The sequence below is a fragment of the Podarcis tiliguerta genome, assembly GCF_965153285.1.
Source record: "Podarcis tiliguerta genome assembly, chromosome: 7".
In the NCBI taxonomy this organism is placed as follows: Eukaryota; Metazoa; Chordata; class Lepidosauria; order Squamata; family Lacertidae; genus Podarcis; species Podarcis tiliguerta.
In genome coordinates, this window is record NC_139540.1 from 77,852,507 (window position 1) to 77,869,169 (window position 16,663).

The 16,663-nt window shown below is 43.9% G+C and overlaps 2 protein-coding genes across 9 annotated transcripts in view; both read left to right on the forward strand.

Annotated features, from left to right (window-relative positions):
- Positions 1–16,663, forward strand: part of TMEFF1 (transmembrane protein with EGF like and two follistatin like domains 1) — a 95,680-nt gene that overhangs the window by 52,971 nt on the left and 26,046 nt on the right. For all 7 annotated transcript variants that reach the window (XM_083449590.1, XM_083449588.1, XM_083449589.1 and 4 more), the window contains 3 exons: positions 2,945–3,054; positions 4,451–4,580; positions 15,867–15,893. In XM_083449590.1, coding sequence (XP_083305716.1) covers positions 2,945–3,054; positions 4,451–4,580; positions 15,867–15,893 — 267 coding nt within the window. The remainder of the gene's footprint in view (positions 1–2,944; positions 3,055–4,450; positions 4,581–15,866; positions 15,894–16,663) is intronic.
- Positions 1–16,663, forward strand: part of MAJIN (membrane anchored junction protein) — a 197,937-nt gene that overhangs the window by 6,097 nt on the left and 175,177 nt on the right. The window lies entirely within an intron of this gene.

Sequence of the window (16,663 nt, forward strand, 5' to 3'; positions counted from 1 at the left end):
GCTGGGTGACCTTGGGCCAGTCACACTTCTCTGAAGTCTCTCAGCCCCACTCACCTCACAGAGTGTTTGTTGTGGGGGAGGAAGGGAAAGGAGATTGTTAGCCGCTTTGAGACTCCTTAAAGGGAGTGAAAGGCGGGATATCAAATCCAAACTCTTCTTCTTCTTCTTCATTAGCTGTGTTTCAACTGAGAAGCTACTTGGGATCTCATAGGTTTGTTGCCATATTGCATAGTCTTTGGCTCTTTCAGCAAGGGAGGGACAAGGATTGCATTGGAAGAGTTCTCTGGATCCACTGAGTCCAATAAAGTCGTGTTTGGTCTGGAAGGCCCTGGTAGTGGGGATGGAGACACCTCATCCAGGTTGTCTTCTGAGCTTGGAGTTGGTGTGAGGATGGAGTCAACAGCTGTGGAAGACCTCCCTCTACTGCAGCTTCTTGGAATGGCTTCCAACAGAGGCAAGGATGCGGTGGCAGCAAATGGTAGTTTTGTTTCAAGTGAGCTGTTGGCTATACTATCCCGCCTCTGGAGCCAAAGAAACAGGTTTTGACCCCTCTCACAAGACTACAGTGTCTAGTGTTGTTTTACAGAGCTGAGCTAAGAGCAGACCCCAACAAAGACGGCGCAACTCATTTCTGTGCGCCAAAATGTGACTTCCAAGCCATGTTCAGAGGGAGGTCAGGTCCCCTTTTTCCTGTTAGCTGTGGAGTTAAGGCTGCTCTTCTTTGTGAGAGCGAGTTAGATACGAACCTGCTGCACTCAGGAGCTGTAGCGGCATGTCTTAAACCACTCAGGGGCTGCACTTTATTAATCTCTGAGGAAGATTTTGCCGGGTTCTGCTTTACATACATTTCAAAAGGACCCTGGAGTAGTCTTTGAGGGATTAGCTTGTTAAATTTATCCTTTTTCTTCTTCCTTGTAAATGGAGGCCTTTCCTGCGGAAAGGCAGTTCATGGTAGCCTAATTTTCTGCATTTAAAACACCAGCAGTCACATCATTAGGTCTGAGGACTTCTTCAGTGCCTTTCCCTTTCCCTTGTTCTTCCATGGCATCTTCCTTCAAGGCATTTATGTTCCCTCCCTCTCCCCTCCCTGTGCCTTATTAGTAGCAGCTCAAGCACACTTTGAGACAGTGATACTAATTCCCTATCATCTGGTCAGGCTAAATTCTGGCTATCAAATATGCAACTTACCTGCTGGTATAGCTCCCATTGTTAAAGCAACACTGCATCTTACTTATTTTAAATACTTTTATGCCACCGTTCATTGAAGGTCCCAAGGCAGTTCATGGCAATATAAAGCAAATACAATAAAATTAACATCCAAACAAGAATACAACGAGACTGGAAAAACGAGAAGCTGAAAGAACCAAAACTAGGAACCTGCAAAGCTTCCTTCCCAGCTGCTCTCCCCATGCCTCCATTTTCCAGATAAGTGTTTGTCACACTATAGGCGTGTTTGCTTGGCTAAGTGGTGGGTGGCTGCTCTTACACTGGCTGATAGATGAGACCCGAGTGCTCTTTCCCCCTTGACTTCTGCAGTCCAGAGCAACTGACAGCTGAAGCAGAGTGTTCGCCATTATTGATATTTTCTCTTTGAGAAAGAGGGTTTTCCAGATGGTTTGAGGGTCAGAGGGGGAAGTGCATTGGCAACTGACAGGCAACCGTTGTGTTTGGATGTTTTATACATGCAACTTGTGCGTAACATTTCAAATCCTAACAGGCGCTGTCTGTCTCTGCAAGATACGTCTCTGGTTCTCATTAGCCACAGTATTTGGCAGCTTGTCAATTTTTAATGTTTTTATCCTTCAAGTATTCCTTTGAAATGGGGAGACCTATTATCTTGCTTGTATAGGCATGGAACTGAATGGCAGCACATATTCCTGGCCTTTTCTCTTTCTACTTTCCTGCAGCAAGAAATGCGCCTGCTTCTTAAAAGTTTCCACCCAGCTTATTTTCCCACCTTGCTTCAATGCTTCTGCTAGCCAATGAACAAACTGAATTGAAGTTCATAAGAAGGTGTCTTATTCCAAGTCAGACCGCAGGTCCATGTAGCTCAGGGGTCGGCAACCTAAGGCCCATGGGCTGGTAGCGGCCCACAGGGCTTGTCTATCCGGCCCATGGCAACCCCTGCCGACCGCTCTTACCAGCGTGGCATGGGGACCGACTTCCGGGTTGATGGCGCCTGTGCGCATGCGAACGGGCGTTCCTCTGACCCGGATGTGCGCCAGAAATAGTGTGCACGCATGCGTGCGGGACAGAGAAGCACCCGTGCACATGTGCGCATGCTATTTCTGGTACACGTCTGGGTCGGAGGAGCACCGGAAAGAGCATGTGCTCACGGGCGCTCCTCCAACCCAGAAGATGGATGGTGTGTGGACCGGCCCATCATCCTATAAGCTTGTAGACCCCTGATCTAGCTGCATATCTCTAGGGTTTCAGCCCTACCTTGAGATGCTCTACCACTGAACTAGGAGTCTTCGCTTTATGTGGGGGCAAAGAGCACATTATCAGGAAATTTGTGCAATAAATCCCCAAATGTATTTTTTTGTTACTTGGCTTAAATGAAAAGCAATATTGGGAAACAATTTCGAGCAAGGAATCAGGTACGTAGCACTTCCCTGTCAGCCATTTTTTCCATTTCAAATTAACTTTCCCCCCAAGTTGCTCTCCCCTCCCACAGGTTTCAGGTGCATGTTTAAAAATTGTGCTTAAGCCTCTAGAATATGGGGATGGGAACAACTTGGAGCAAATTGGTTTTGAGCAGCAAAATGGCATGCAGGGGGAGAGTTAAGCACTTCCATCATCTATTCCTCTGATAAAAAAACAAGTTCCCAAGGCTGCTTTTTATTACAAGGGGTGGGGGGCTGTCAAGTGCCTTTTTGCACAACTGACTTTGCTTTAAAAAAGCATAGCACATAATCTATTTAAATCTTCTTTCCCTTTTCAGAACTAAATGTAAAGGAATCGGATGTGAGAGTATGTGATGAATCATCGTGTAAATATGGGGGTGTTTGTAAGGAAGAAGGAGATAGTTTGACGTGTGCATGCCAATTTCTGGTAAGGAATTTTCACCTTTGTTATCTAATATGATCAAAAGTAATGATATCCTCTGAAAAACTGTCAGTTTGAGAGTTTTACTCATGTACCCATTTGTATGATCTGGGACTCAGCTAGTTTGGTAAAGAAAAAGTGTTTTATATGTGTTGTATATGCGTTATAATACTGTGACGACCAGATGGTGCTGTGTCTTTCCCTACTGGATTTCCCTTTATGAGTTTACAATGGGCTTAACTGAAACGCTTCTTTGATGTGTCTAGATCCAGCCCTGGTGTAGCCTGTTCTTCAGAGGCTGAATAGAACAGTTAATGTGCATAACAACTGACTGTTATGCACATTTTCCGGGCCTCATGGAAAATGTGCACATAACCTGCCCATGAAGAGGGAATTGTACACATTTCCTGATCAAATATATAAAACCTTCAAGAGGCCCCAAGGAATGTGCGTATTTCAACAGCATTCTACACATCCACTGGCCAGTAGTGAATTGAGCACAACAGAAGGCCAGAGGAGGGGACACACACACTGAATTTTGGCCTTGCACAGGGTACTGCTGAAATTTGAAAGACCAAAGTCCACCCCTGCTTTGGGCCACAGTGCTAAGAAACATTCTTCATTCCATTAACATCTGGAGAGAAGAAAATACTCTGTGTTGAGGTTTTCATTATATCTTTAAGAAACGATGCAAACGATGCATCTGTAATATTTTGCCCATTTTTAATTCCCTCTTTTGAAATGTGTGGTCGGCAGGGTCCTTTGTTGTTTAATAATAATACTTTCCTTTCCCGAGTGTCTTATTTGTTCACTTTTACTGTTGTATTATTATTAAACAACCATAACACTTTAATTGGGGAGTAAGAGCAATTAAGTGTGGAAACAAAGCAAAAAACTAAAATACGAAAATTCCAACAATAGCAAACTGCTGCTTGGTATCATATTTATGAACACATTCCATTAGGAAGGAAGAATTATTTTGCAACTTGTAAACCACCAATGAACAGTATATTTAGATTTTATCTTTTTTTATTTTTTTGCAACAGTGCGTTGTGGATAGGCACTTTAATATTAAACAAAAAATTTTCTGGACATTGTTGCCATTCTATTCAGTCCTGTGGCAGCCAGGCTGCAGCCTGCAGCAAGTGTGCTATGCTTTCTTTATCCTGGGAACATGAAAATACCAATTTCTGCTTGTGCATTTCTGTCTTGCTGCTGTAGCTGCTGCTCCTTGGGCTGCTGTGATTTGTTTTTGCAGCTGAATGGAATGGGCCTCTGGAAGGAAACCATGAGCCACGAAATCAAACTCTCCGATTGCACCGTTGCCACCCCAGTTGAATACCTGTACACGGGGTTGCGTAAATAATTTCTTTTCCTTTATTTTTTTTTTTCTCCCTTGCAGTGTCACACAAAATATATTCCTGTTTGTGGTTCAAATGGAGACACTTACCAAAATGAATGCTTTCTCAGGAGAGCTGCTTGCAAGCATCAGAAAGAGATAACAGTGGTGGCTAGAGGGCCTTGTTACTCAGGTGAGTAAACAGCAGTTAATGGGACAGCCTTTCTTATTTCATTTGTTGGATGCTTCAGTGTTTTTCCTAGGACCAGGATTCACTGATCAAGGGCCCACTTCTGTACGGAATTGTCATGTCCAGTCTGGACATGGTCCCTCGGTCTCTAGGGGCTAGAGGAACTAGATACAATGGTGAAACACCTGTAATTTTCAACTGCATGTCAGCACTGGTCAGCTTGAAAGCAGGAGGTCACATAAAATGGCAGCCATCGAGGGATGCTGAACTATTCCTCTGACTGTCATTACCTCTGTTTAGCACTATTCTTAGATGTTTCCTTTCCCCAATGTTTTCCTAACTGTTCATTTCTACATTATATTTGATCTTTCACATGAAATGAAAGCCACTTCAGAAAACTAATAGAATATAGTGCATGTTTAACATGAGTTGCTGATTGATAAGGGTTGCCAACATTTCTTTGTTGGTAAAGATTTAATAAGGTCAAAAAGGCACTAAACGAAAAATAGCAATTAAAAATCAATAATAAGGTATCTTAGTCTTAAGTGTCCATTACAGTAGTCTTAAGTCATACGTGTTATAGGAACTACAGTCATAACTCTGGTTAAATATGCTTCAGGTTGAGCGCTTTCAGGTTGCGCTCCGTGGCGACCCGGAAGTAACGGAATGCTTTACTTATGGGTTTCACCGCTTGCGCAGACGCTCAAGATGATGCCACATGCATGCGCGGAAGTGGTGAATCGCGACCCGCGCACACGCAGATGTGCAGACACAGGTTACGTTTCCTTCAGGATGCGAACAGGGATCCAGAACGGATCCCGTTCGTATCCAGAGGTACCACTGTAGATGATTTTATTTAAGAAGCGCATAACCATTCATTCAGAAATATGTACCGTACTTTTCTCTCTATAACACGCAGATTTTTTCTCCTAAAAAGTAAGTGGAAATGTCTGTGCGTGTTATTGAGTGAATGTGTGGTCCCTGGCGCTGACTGGCCCGAGCGCAGGGGCAAAAATCAGGCAAAAATCCAATTGCGGCACATCAGGGAGGAGGGAGCTCCGTGAGAGAGGAAGCTGTTGCTTTCCTGCATTCTGCTTCAGGGTCTTACTGCCCACCCTCTTCTGTTTCGGTTGCTGTTTGCTCAAACGGAACAAAGAGCAGGCAAATCCCCTCCCCTCCAGGCAAGCAGAGGGGAAAGGAAAGGATTGTGTCCTTCCTTCTAATTCCTCCCTGTGCGGCTGCGTCCAGGGAAGCATTTTAGGGACTTGCAGGCAGCTAGAAAACATGCAGGTGAGAGAGAGGGGGGGCTGGCTTGGGTGTGTGTGTGGGGGAAAACTTTTGCCTTCCTTTCCTCCCTCCCGTTAAACCCCTCTCCTGCATTCTTAGCCAGCTGCTTCTCTGCACACCCCTCTCGTGCTCCTTGTCCCTTCTGTGTTTTTCCTTCCCTCCCCACTTAAAACGTGGTTACAAAGCACGGATCCACATGGATCCTCAGGATCTTTGCATTGGGTCACCCCAAATTCACCATCAGATCACGTTACATGTCCATGGCTACAGCCTGCACCAAAAAAATAATGCACCCACTGTTGCCTGGGGCTGCAATGGTGCAAAAACGTGGTTACAAAGCATGGATCCACATGGATCCTCAGGATCTTTGCATTGGGCTACCCCAAACTCACCATCAGATCACATGTCTGTGGCCACAGCATGAGGCACAAAAATGATACATCCACTGTTTCATTCAGAATTTCCCCCCCTTGTTTTCCTCCTCTAAAAATGATGTGCGTGTTATGGTCAGGTGCATGTTATAGAGCGAAAAATACGGTATTAGGTCATAATGTAAATAAGAACTCTTGAATCTCACATTAAAAATCAACTGAACAATTGCCAGTAATAAACCTACTAAGTTGGCTTATTTCAAGGCATTTTCTGCATTTTTTTCCTTTAGTATGTAAACCAGTTATCTAAAGAGTCCTTTTTTAGTTTTAGACTTCTCCCAAAGTCTCTTAAAGTAAGTTATTTCTTACATTAAAATCCTACGGGTGAAATCCAGTATAGGACAAGGAGGTTCCTACATGCACCACAAGTATTGTCCTTCCCCTTCTCCCTAGCTGCAGCCCCTCCAAATCCTATCCAAGGGTCTGAGGGGCTGCAGCAGGGAGGAGAGGAGGGGGTAGTCCCATTGCACAAGAGGAAGCCAGTTTTGCTGGTGGATAGACGCATCGCTCTATGCCATGACTTTCTTTTGTTGGTAGTTGGTATTGGGCCACTAGCAAGCAGACTGCAATCAAGATTTTACCTATTATTTTGCAGCTCTTAATATGATTCGCATCACTGAGCTTGCCTAAAAGCAAACAAGATATTCTCTTGGTGATTTACACCCTGTTATCTCTTTTGTATTTTCAAGCACATCTGCCCAGTGCTTTTATTATTTCCTTGCAATGCCGTGCTATCGTCCTTGCACCTCATATTATCTTCGTTGCAGGAGAATGCCATGGGAAGTTGATACGTTTTGGTAGCCTTTGAGGAATATAATATAATAAATACAAGATCTTATAAAATATTATTTTGACTTCAGCATCCATTAAATAACTGGGCTCATCTCTGCATATAATGTTGCAGTGCAGAACTAAAATGCCAATCTTGTTTTAAAAACAGCAACAACTATTTTTAAATCCACTTTCAACTTCTTGTGAGTCAGATAATAAATATTGATTTTATAAAAAACCCCTTTGAGACTGAGAATCAGCTAATATGCTTTTAAAACTTTGTATTGCGGTAGCAATGGTTTGCATGTCACGGTAAGCACAACACCACAGTCCTGTTTTGATGCTGCGCCATTTGTTCTAAGTCAAGGTTTGGTTTAATGTTGTGGCCCAGCTCTTGGCTTACTAAGCATAAGGTGTGGCTAGGAACCGTGTGGTATGGGAGCAAAAGGTGACCTGGCAGAAGCAAAGTGGCGGCAAGCTCCTTTTCATGAGTGTGTCCATTTGCAAGATCCCAGTAAGCCACAGTTTGGCTTACGGTGTGTGCATGCCAGGTAATTGCGTTAGAGGCGATTTTAGGGCAGTGCCCACACTGGGCATGCAGCCGAGCAGGGCACCTTCTCAAAACCTGGTAGGCACTTAGCAGGCTTTGGGAGGGAGAAAGGAGGACTCTAGGACCTTGCTCACACCTTCTTCCCAAAGCCCAGTACCTCTTACCTAGCTTTAGGAAGGCTGGAGACGGTGTCAATTTTTGCCTTTGTCCAGGGTGCCATATCACCAAGGTCTGCCCTGATTGCATAGATAGTGTCATCATACAGTTTAGTTGAGTTAGTAGGTGGCTCTGGACTTCGTTGTATCTGGATGAAGGCTTTGTTGCTGTTCTCCTGGAACTGGAGACAAAGCTCCTATTTCACATTTCTATGCCTTTCATGAATAAAAGTAAATAAACCTTGGAAGAACTCTGCCTAGATCAGAACATCAGCTTTTGCCCTCTCCTGATTTCAGAAATATTGCCCCTTCATGGATAAGATCAGGGCAGAACTTTCAGGGCTTGGTTGAGAGCCTGAAGGAACTTGGTAGGTTGGTGGAGGAGCCAAGGCAGAATCTGGTGAGCCATGTTTGGAGGCTGGAAGGAGTTTGAATACCACCACTTGAATCAGCAAAATGCTGGCTGGCTGACCTATGAATAGCAGCAATAGTAATATTGCTAGTAGTAAATAGGTCCTGCGGGGACCTTTTTTTCTGATTCCAAGTCCACACCATTCGCTAAGCTGCCTTGTTTTGGTTTAGCCATAGTTGGGGAATATTGAAAGGCCTTTCACTGACAAGATCAGCCATCTTTTAGCCTAGCATATTATGGGCAAACCAGCTATTCACCACATTGGTGGGGCAAAGCAAGTAGGACACCAAGGTGTGGGTTTTTTGCAAGTTGAGTATCTAGTTACCACCCTTAAATTATTTTAATGCCTAAACGTGAATTGGAAAAACAAATCACTAATGCCCAGTGCTTATTGTAGCTCTTTGTTGCGCTGTCTAGCCATTTCAGTGTTCAGAATGCTTATGATAATGTAGTGTTATATTGCTACATGACATTCATTTTTATTTTTAAACCAGCGAACACTGTTACACGTTAGTGCAGACCGGTAAAATGTGTGAGCAGCCATGTTGAGTATTTAAAACGCTCAGCTTGGGTTGGCTGTTGCCCTTTTTGTCTGAAAAGCAAAGGGGCTTCCTTGAAACACCCAAGTAAGTCTGCACAACTTACAGCTTTCTAGGTTCAAGGTAGCCAACAGGGGGCAACTACTCTATAAACAGCCTCAACCAGCATGGCCAGTGGTCAGGATGACGCCATGTTGCCCATCCCTGACATAAAGTACCAGCTGTTTGTGCAGCTGGTGGAGGAAGCTTAGCAAGCTTTTGTTTTAACATTGCTGATCTGGACTCAGGCAGGCAATGCATTTTCTAGGATATTGGATGGGGTCAGTCCCCAGGGGCACTGTTGGGGCTAAGTAACAGTTAAACGCTGGAGGCTGTGACTATTTGCATCTCTGGCTGCCAGTACAAAATTGTTCCATTGCCTCAGGCAGATCGGCTCAAACAACCTTCTTGGGAAAGTGACCTTTCAGAGGCGGTTTGACTCTGCTTTTAGGGAGGAGAGAGGATGCATTTGTTTTTCATGGGCTTCTGGGACGAGGTAAATTTCAGAAGCACTGATATGTTGAGTGGTTGCAGCAGAAACAACAAAGGGGTCTGTGAAATTGTAGCATGTTTATTGTGCCGTGATGTTTCATAAGCTGTGGCTTACTTCAACAAATGCTGAGGAGAAAACTTGCCATTTCAAATGGTAAAAGTTAAAGGGACCCCTGACCATTAGGTCCAGTCGTGGATGACTCTGGGGTTGCGGCGCTCATCTCGCTTTATTGGCCAAGGGAGCCGCTTCTGGCGAACCAGAGCAGCACACAGAAACGTCATTTACCTTCCCGCCAGAGCGGTACCTATTTATCTACTTGCACTTTGACGTGCTTTCAAACTGCTAGGTGGACAGGAGCTGGGACCGAGGAACGGGAGCTCACCCCGTCGCAGGGATTCGAACCGCCAACCTTCTGATCAGCAAGCCCTAGGCTCTGTGGTTTAGACCACAGTGCCACCCGTGTCCCTATTGCAAATGGTGCACCCTTCCTTTTTCCATCACAGAGCTCAGGGTGGGCATATCTCATGCCCTCAGATCATGTTCTGGGTCAATCCCATCTCTCTCTTTTTTCCCCTGAAGTGAGGTCCGTGCAGACTTGCAGTAACCTCTTTGTTTTCAGACCCAAGTCTCAAATGCTGACAAAGTATGTTATAAAATACTATAATCCACCCCCCTTGATTTTATCATTTTATCTATTTGTAAACCACTCTGAGGGGTTTTTCTTTAAACAATCAAGCAGTGCATACATTTTATGAAATAAAATAAACAACCAAACTGAGATAAATTTTGCACCCGTGTGGTTAGAGGCATGCCAGGGAGTTTGTGCCAATGGATTCTGCAGTTGCTCCAGCTTCACTGGTCTGCTCCACTTCATCATAGATAAGATACTGGGAGTACCTGCCCTCTGTGAATTCTGTGGTTGCTATCCAGTAGTTCCAAAATTACTGCACCTAGTTGCACAAACAACCTTAGCATTTCTCCATTCTCACAGCTGAAATAGGTCCTTCGCCATTTTCTCTTACATATCTTATTGGCAAATTAGCAATAAAAGTTAAACTCTTCTGATTTATTTTCATTTCTGTGTGTTTCTGTTAACCACAGTAGCAAATATAATTGCTCCCAGGATTGACTTCTGCTAAATTTGTAAAATTAAGCATGCACAGTGGGCATGCAGTTTAATTTTCTAATGGATTTCTGAATCCACACCTTCAGAGAGACCTGTTTATTGGAAAGTACCACCTCTTGGCTCCCTTATTAAACTCTTAAGTTGGAAAAACAAACCAACCAACCTCCGTGCTGTATTTGCATTATTAAGAGCAAACACCATTGCTCTGTGAGATGTCAGGTGTTTGCTAGCTTCTCTCATTCCTTTCATAACACATTTCACTGCAGGGAAGGCAGAGACTCTCAAGGCTACATTTAATTTTGAACTAGTGTCCCTCAATCTGAAGTAATCAAACCCTTATTATGAATCTTGAGCAGCCGGGGTTTTACAGTCTGTGTTTGTTTATGTAGTGGAAATGCAATTACAACGATATACTGTGTTTGGTGGCAAGGGGAAATAAAGTCAGTGGTGCAATTTAATCTCCTCATCGCTGTTAAGCAGGAAATCCTAGGTACTTTGCCTTTGGAATAATAAAATGGGGTGGGGGGAGTTCCGGATATCAGCTTTCCTGCTTATCGAACCTCCTGTACCATAGCTGAGAGGTTCATAACCAACACCGAACCAGGATCTAAATCTTGCCAATGAGACAGGACTCTTGTTGGCCTCAGCCCAGCAGAGCAGCCCCGATATACAGACACACATGTCCCTTTTGCTAGCAGTGGTAGGGGAGGGGGCCCCACGTGTTCTCAGGACACCATCTGCTCTAAAGTTCAGGCTTCAGTCTGGAAATGAGAGCCCCATATGCGTGCTGAGCTCAGATTCACAGGCATTGCCTATTTCTTTTCAAGATCTGGTCACACTTTACCGGAGTGTTTGCTATGCCTGTGCTCTTGATCCTCACAGGGAGCACCTAAAGTATACAAGAAAGATGTGCATCTCCCACCATGCATGGCCTGTAGTGATAGCTGGTAGCAATTTAAAAAACCCAAAACCTTTTCCTTCTTCTTTTGAATGTCCCATAGCCAATAGATGAAAGACCAAGTTGAAACCAGGGCCCAGAAAACAGAGACATTTGGGGCCGCAGCCACCATACTGCGTACTTCTACCATTGCTGGACTGGGGGGGGGGTTAAAAGTTTACGCCGCTGCCCACAGACTTGCCGGAGTGGTGTTAAAGTGGGAACCACAAGGACACTTTGCCCGGTTCGTCCGAAACCTGGTGCCATCCCCAATGCAGAAGACAGTTATGACTTCCTAATATGTGCCTTCTGCATTGTCCCTCAGTGTTCAGAGAGGTGTGTTTTCACACATTACTTGCCCCCACCAGAGGACTCCAGTGTGCGTGCAGCAGAAAGACTTGCTCCTGTAACCTGTGAACCAGCCTTCCCTCTCTCTTGAGGCAGAAATCTCATTGCTGACTTAACCCATATACCTGTAAACTAATATAGTTATCTCTCCTTGGGTGCAGAAACAGTTGTTAGGCATGATAAAGGCAGAGTGTATAGATGAAGGTCTCTTCACATAATATATTTAAAAGGCATATGTCTACGATTTCCCCCCAAGTGCACATCTGGAAAAAGGAACGCAACAAAACACTTTGAAAAGACGTATCATACAGGTATGCTTCTCAGAGACTAACCCAGGTACGTTGCTGTGTACTGTGTGAAATGGCCTTGGGTATTATGGGAAAAGATTACGCTTGACCTAACACGGCCTGCACTTCCTGCAACTGAACAGCAAGCTACTGTGCTTGAAGCATTCAGAGTGAATTTTTTGGAACATTTTGCCAAGATTTGCATGAAAGAATGATCAGCTACTGTTTGTATCCTGCCAAGTAACAGTTTAAGGCTCCATTTGAGGCTGCACCGCTCTGGGCAATTAGGTAGCAACCCTCCTGAGGACACTTGTGACTTTAGGGTAATTGCTGGCAGACACAGTGGGCTTTAAACAGGCGGTGGAGGTATAAAAGCAACGGGAAGAAGACTAAAGTGGTGCAAAGAATCAGGATAAAGGCTAGGCAAAAATATCTTTCATCTGACACCTAGTTTCGGTGTACATAAAATTCTCGGGGAGGGGGCATTCCATAATGGGCTTCCACTAGCCACAATCTGCAGTGGAACCGACCAAACACTCAGTTACTTCCTGAGTTAGAACATCATCTTTAACCCACCTGAAAGCATTGTGGACCATGGTAGCCTTTTGATCCTGACTGTGGACAGTTCACTCTCTTTTTAAGGCAAGGCTCTAGCTTGCAGAGACTTTTATATATGGAAAATTCTTACCGTATTTTTTCCTCTTTAAGACTCATTTTTTCCCTCCTAAAAAGTATGGGGAAATGTGTGTGCATCTTATGGAGCAAATGCAGGCTGCGCAGCTATCCCAGAAGCCAGAACAGCAGGAGGGATTGCTGCTTTCACTGCACAGCGATCCCTCTTGCTGTTCTGGCTTCTGAGATTCAGAATATTTTTATTCTTGTTTTCCTCCTCCAAAAACTAGGTGCGTCTTGTGGTCTGGTGCGTCTTATAGAGCGAAAAATACGGTAATTGGATTGTGCAGACACCTTCCCTTCTGCTGTACCCCACACTGGCTTTCTATGTTGTTCTTCTATATGTGTGATAATTTTATATTTAATAATGTTTTTCACCAATTTACTCAGCACAGATCTTAAGATAACAGGCCTGTAGTTTTTTAGATCTTCCGTAAGTCCAAGACTCTCTTAAGTACCCTATTTTCCAGGGATGTCCCTGATTTAGAGATGCCAACCCAGTTTCTGATTTGATCCCAGAATGTCCCACTTTTCCTTAGGGTGTCCCTGTTTTCACTGGAGAAATGTTGGAGTTATCCGGCCCCCTAGCCAATTGAAGGCAATCTTGTATAGGGGAGGTTTTTTTAAAAATGTTTAATGTTTTATTATGTTGTGACATATGTTGGAAGCTGCCCAGAGTGGGTGGGGCACCCCAGTAAGATGTGTGGGGTATAAATAGTAAAATAATCATTATGGAATGAGAAGTCACTATTTTCATCGGAGAAATGTTGGAGGGTATGAAATCCCTTTTTAAAAATACTGTTACATTGACACCTTTCCAGTCCTCTTCTATGGATGCCATTCCTTGGGACAGGTTAAATATTTTTGTTAGAAGATAAGACATTTCACAATTGAGTTCTTTAAGAGCTCTTAGGCAGAAACCACCCTCAGCATTTAGGTTGGGGGAGGGAAGGGGTGACAGTATGTCTCTAATGCTTGAGCATTTAACCCGTGGAAATGATGAGTCTCAAGCAATCCCCAAGCTAGCACGATGTAAGGTACCAAAGACAGAAAAAGACAAGCATAAAAACTGCTTTCTAGTCTCCCCATTACTATTTGATACAACAAGCCTGGTACAAACAAAAGGGGCAGGGGACCCACAGTTTATTTCCCTGTATTTTACTCACTTTTCAAAATGAAATTGAGAAGGATTTAATCTTAAGTAAATCACAAACTGAAGTCATCCCCCATTTTCATTGACTCCCCAAAGAAAAGTTGGAATTGACTCATGTTTGCGTTTGTGGCACTTTGGGTTAATACATACCAGCATTTTCCATTGCACATCTACCCTGGAGGCATGTTCTGTATTCTGCAATCAATAGTTCTCATTCAAGGTCCTGAGTCCGTTCCCCTCTCACCAGCTCTGCTGTTTTATTTTCATTGTTTTAGAATGAGGAAGAATAGGAGAGGAGGACAGAAGGAAATCACACAGTTTCCAGAAAATTTAGTGCCTTAATACTTACTCAGCCCATCATAAGATGACTAAGGTTAAAACCAATTCACCAGACATGTCTAAATCTTGAAATTCTGAAAGGCAAGGCAACGTAGGAAGTGCTTTGTTGTCGCTGTTTTGCAGCCAGTTAAGTTGCTTGATGTGAACTGCTCTTCAAATGTAGAACTTTTTCTTTTCATGCTGTGTTTTCTGACTCTGTAATGGATTGGCCATGATGTCTCTATTATTCTTTGCAAGAAACTGCCTCATTTTAAAGTCACTGTAAGCAACTCCTTCTTGGCATGCTCTGCCCTGCATTCAGAGGAGGGGAAATTGCAGGGAATGAACGAGGATCAGGATTGAGAATTTGAGGAAAGGAATATGTGGGAGGAAGGCAGGAAGAAATTCAGCAGGGGAGCTAAGTGATCTGCCATCTCTTCATTGGGTTACATCCATCAAGTCATGGCTGTGGCTCTAAAAGGAGTAAGGAGATTGATGGCCGCCATTATATTGTCCAGTTGGGATTCCTCCACTTATCCCATTATGAGTTAATGCATCCTTCACCACTGATTGGACCATCTTTAAGGTTATATATGTCCTCCTGGGCCATATTTAAGGGCAATCTTCTTCAACCAGATGTTGTTTTCTGTCTTCAGATTTGTCCTTCACCCTAAGTTACAACGATATAGAATTACTATATTAAAAGAACAGGGTGAGTCCTAAAAATGTTGGGGATCTCAACTCCATCACCCATAGCCAGCATAAAGAATGACCAAGAATGATGGGAGTTGTACTGCAACAACATCTAAAGGACACCCGACTGGGGAAGGTTGTGTTAGGGAACTGAACTCAGACACACACACATGAAATGAAGTTTCTTATTTGATGGCATTAAATGTACTGTGGCCACATAGAAATGCCTACATACTGTCTCCTTTAGTCTTGTTTGCCTCTTGACCCACTCTGGACATCTTCTGCCATACTAGGATTTTATAACTCTAATTTTCCTTGCTCCTTTATCATATTGGAATTTCTGGAGGACAGTTTACCCACTTCATACTCCTAAGCCTCTTTTTCCTGGGCCGAGACCTAGGCAAAAAGAGTAGTTTAGGTGCTGTCAGACTCCTTCCTATATGCATTTTGCTGTCTTCTGTGAGGTGGGTAGATGCAGGGAAATGGGAATGAGCAGCTAGGGTAAGTAAAGGGAGAGAGACTGCCAAAGCAGAGAGGAAGACGTTGAAGAACCCTTTGCGTCTTGCTTCATGTGGGTAAAGCCAGTGCTGGTTGACCCCTCTTTGCACTTGGCTGATTCAGACAGCATCCCTATTAAATAATTTGCTGGCCTGGGCTCTAGATCCCTGTAGCTGTTTACATAAGGCTTTGATTGGCAGTCCAAGCAGGCAGAAGTAGTACAGAGTCCAGGGGGTAATTGCTGATGGATACTATGGGCCTCGTGGAATCCAGCACTCAACAACCTGGAGCATCTTGTGATAATGCTCCTGGCCTTTGTGGATCAGGCTGCTGGTGGGATTTTTCTCACCAAGAAAACACATTATCATATAGGAGTGGGAACAGAGTAAGAACTGTGAACCTGAAGGGTATTTAGTCACACCAGTTTATCTTCCCTGCCTCCCTGTGCTGCTTGTTATTCCTCTCCATTCAATTGGTCTTGCCCATTCAATACAATCAAGCTGTTAATAAAGGCTTTTAAATAAAGAAAATTAAAATTACAAAATTCAGTCCCAGATAATTCTATTTTTTTTCTTTTCAGATAATGGTTCTGGATCAGGAGAAGGGGGTGAGTATTGCTGATATTTTTGTTCTTTTGTGTGAATGCAGGATCCTAGCTGGAAATGTTTACACGTACTGCAGAAAAACACAGCTACATAGATTGCTTTTCCTTGGCAAAAGGTGATTTCTGAAAAGTTTGTGAATAGTTCAACCATTTCCTTGAAAAATACAACTCAGGAGCCTTAACTTTTTTTAAAAAAAAAAGTTATGTCATTCAATTGCCAAAATTAAGCATTGTTCAATGAGAGATTAAGCATCTGCTTAAATTAAATTTCCCATTAAAATCAAAGTTTCATAACTTTTACTGAATTCTGCTGTTTGTTTTTTTTATCAGTGATACACCAATATGTGCACTTAAGCCCGCCCCCCCCATTAGGTAGGGTGAAGCAACTGCCTCAGGTGGTACCCACCCAAGGGACAGCACCCCTGTTCCACTGCCCAGTTAACAGCTGGTTTCCCCTGCCTTTAGGGCTAGAGGAGTCAGTGGCAAAGCTCTGTGGAATACCCCCCTCCTGCAAGAGGGGAAGCGTTCTGCATCTCAGCTTTGCCCACTGTTTGGGTGGGGGGCTTTGCACTGGCTTCTAATGAAGGGAGGAGCCAATGCAAAGCCCTGCTGCCAGGGGCAGGAGGGGGAGATCTGGAAAAGATACCCCTCCCCCACAGCCAGTGGAGATTTGTCCTCAGAGAGTTTGCCCACCACCCCATCACAGGGGCAGCAGTGGGCATTTTGCCCCTGGTGCGATTATTGCACAAATGAGAAAAACATCAGCTATAAAT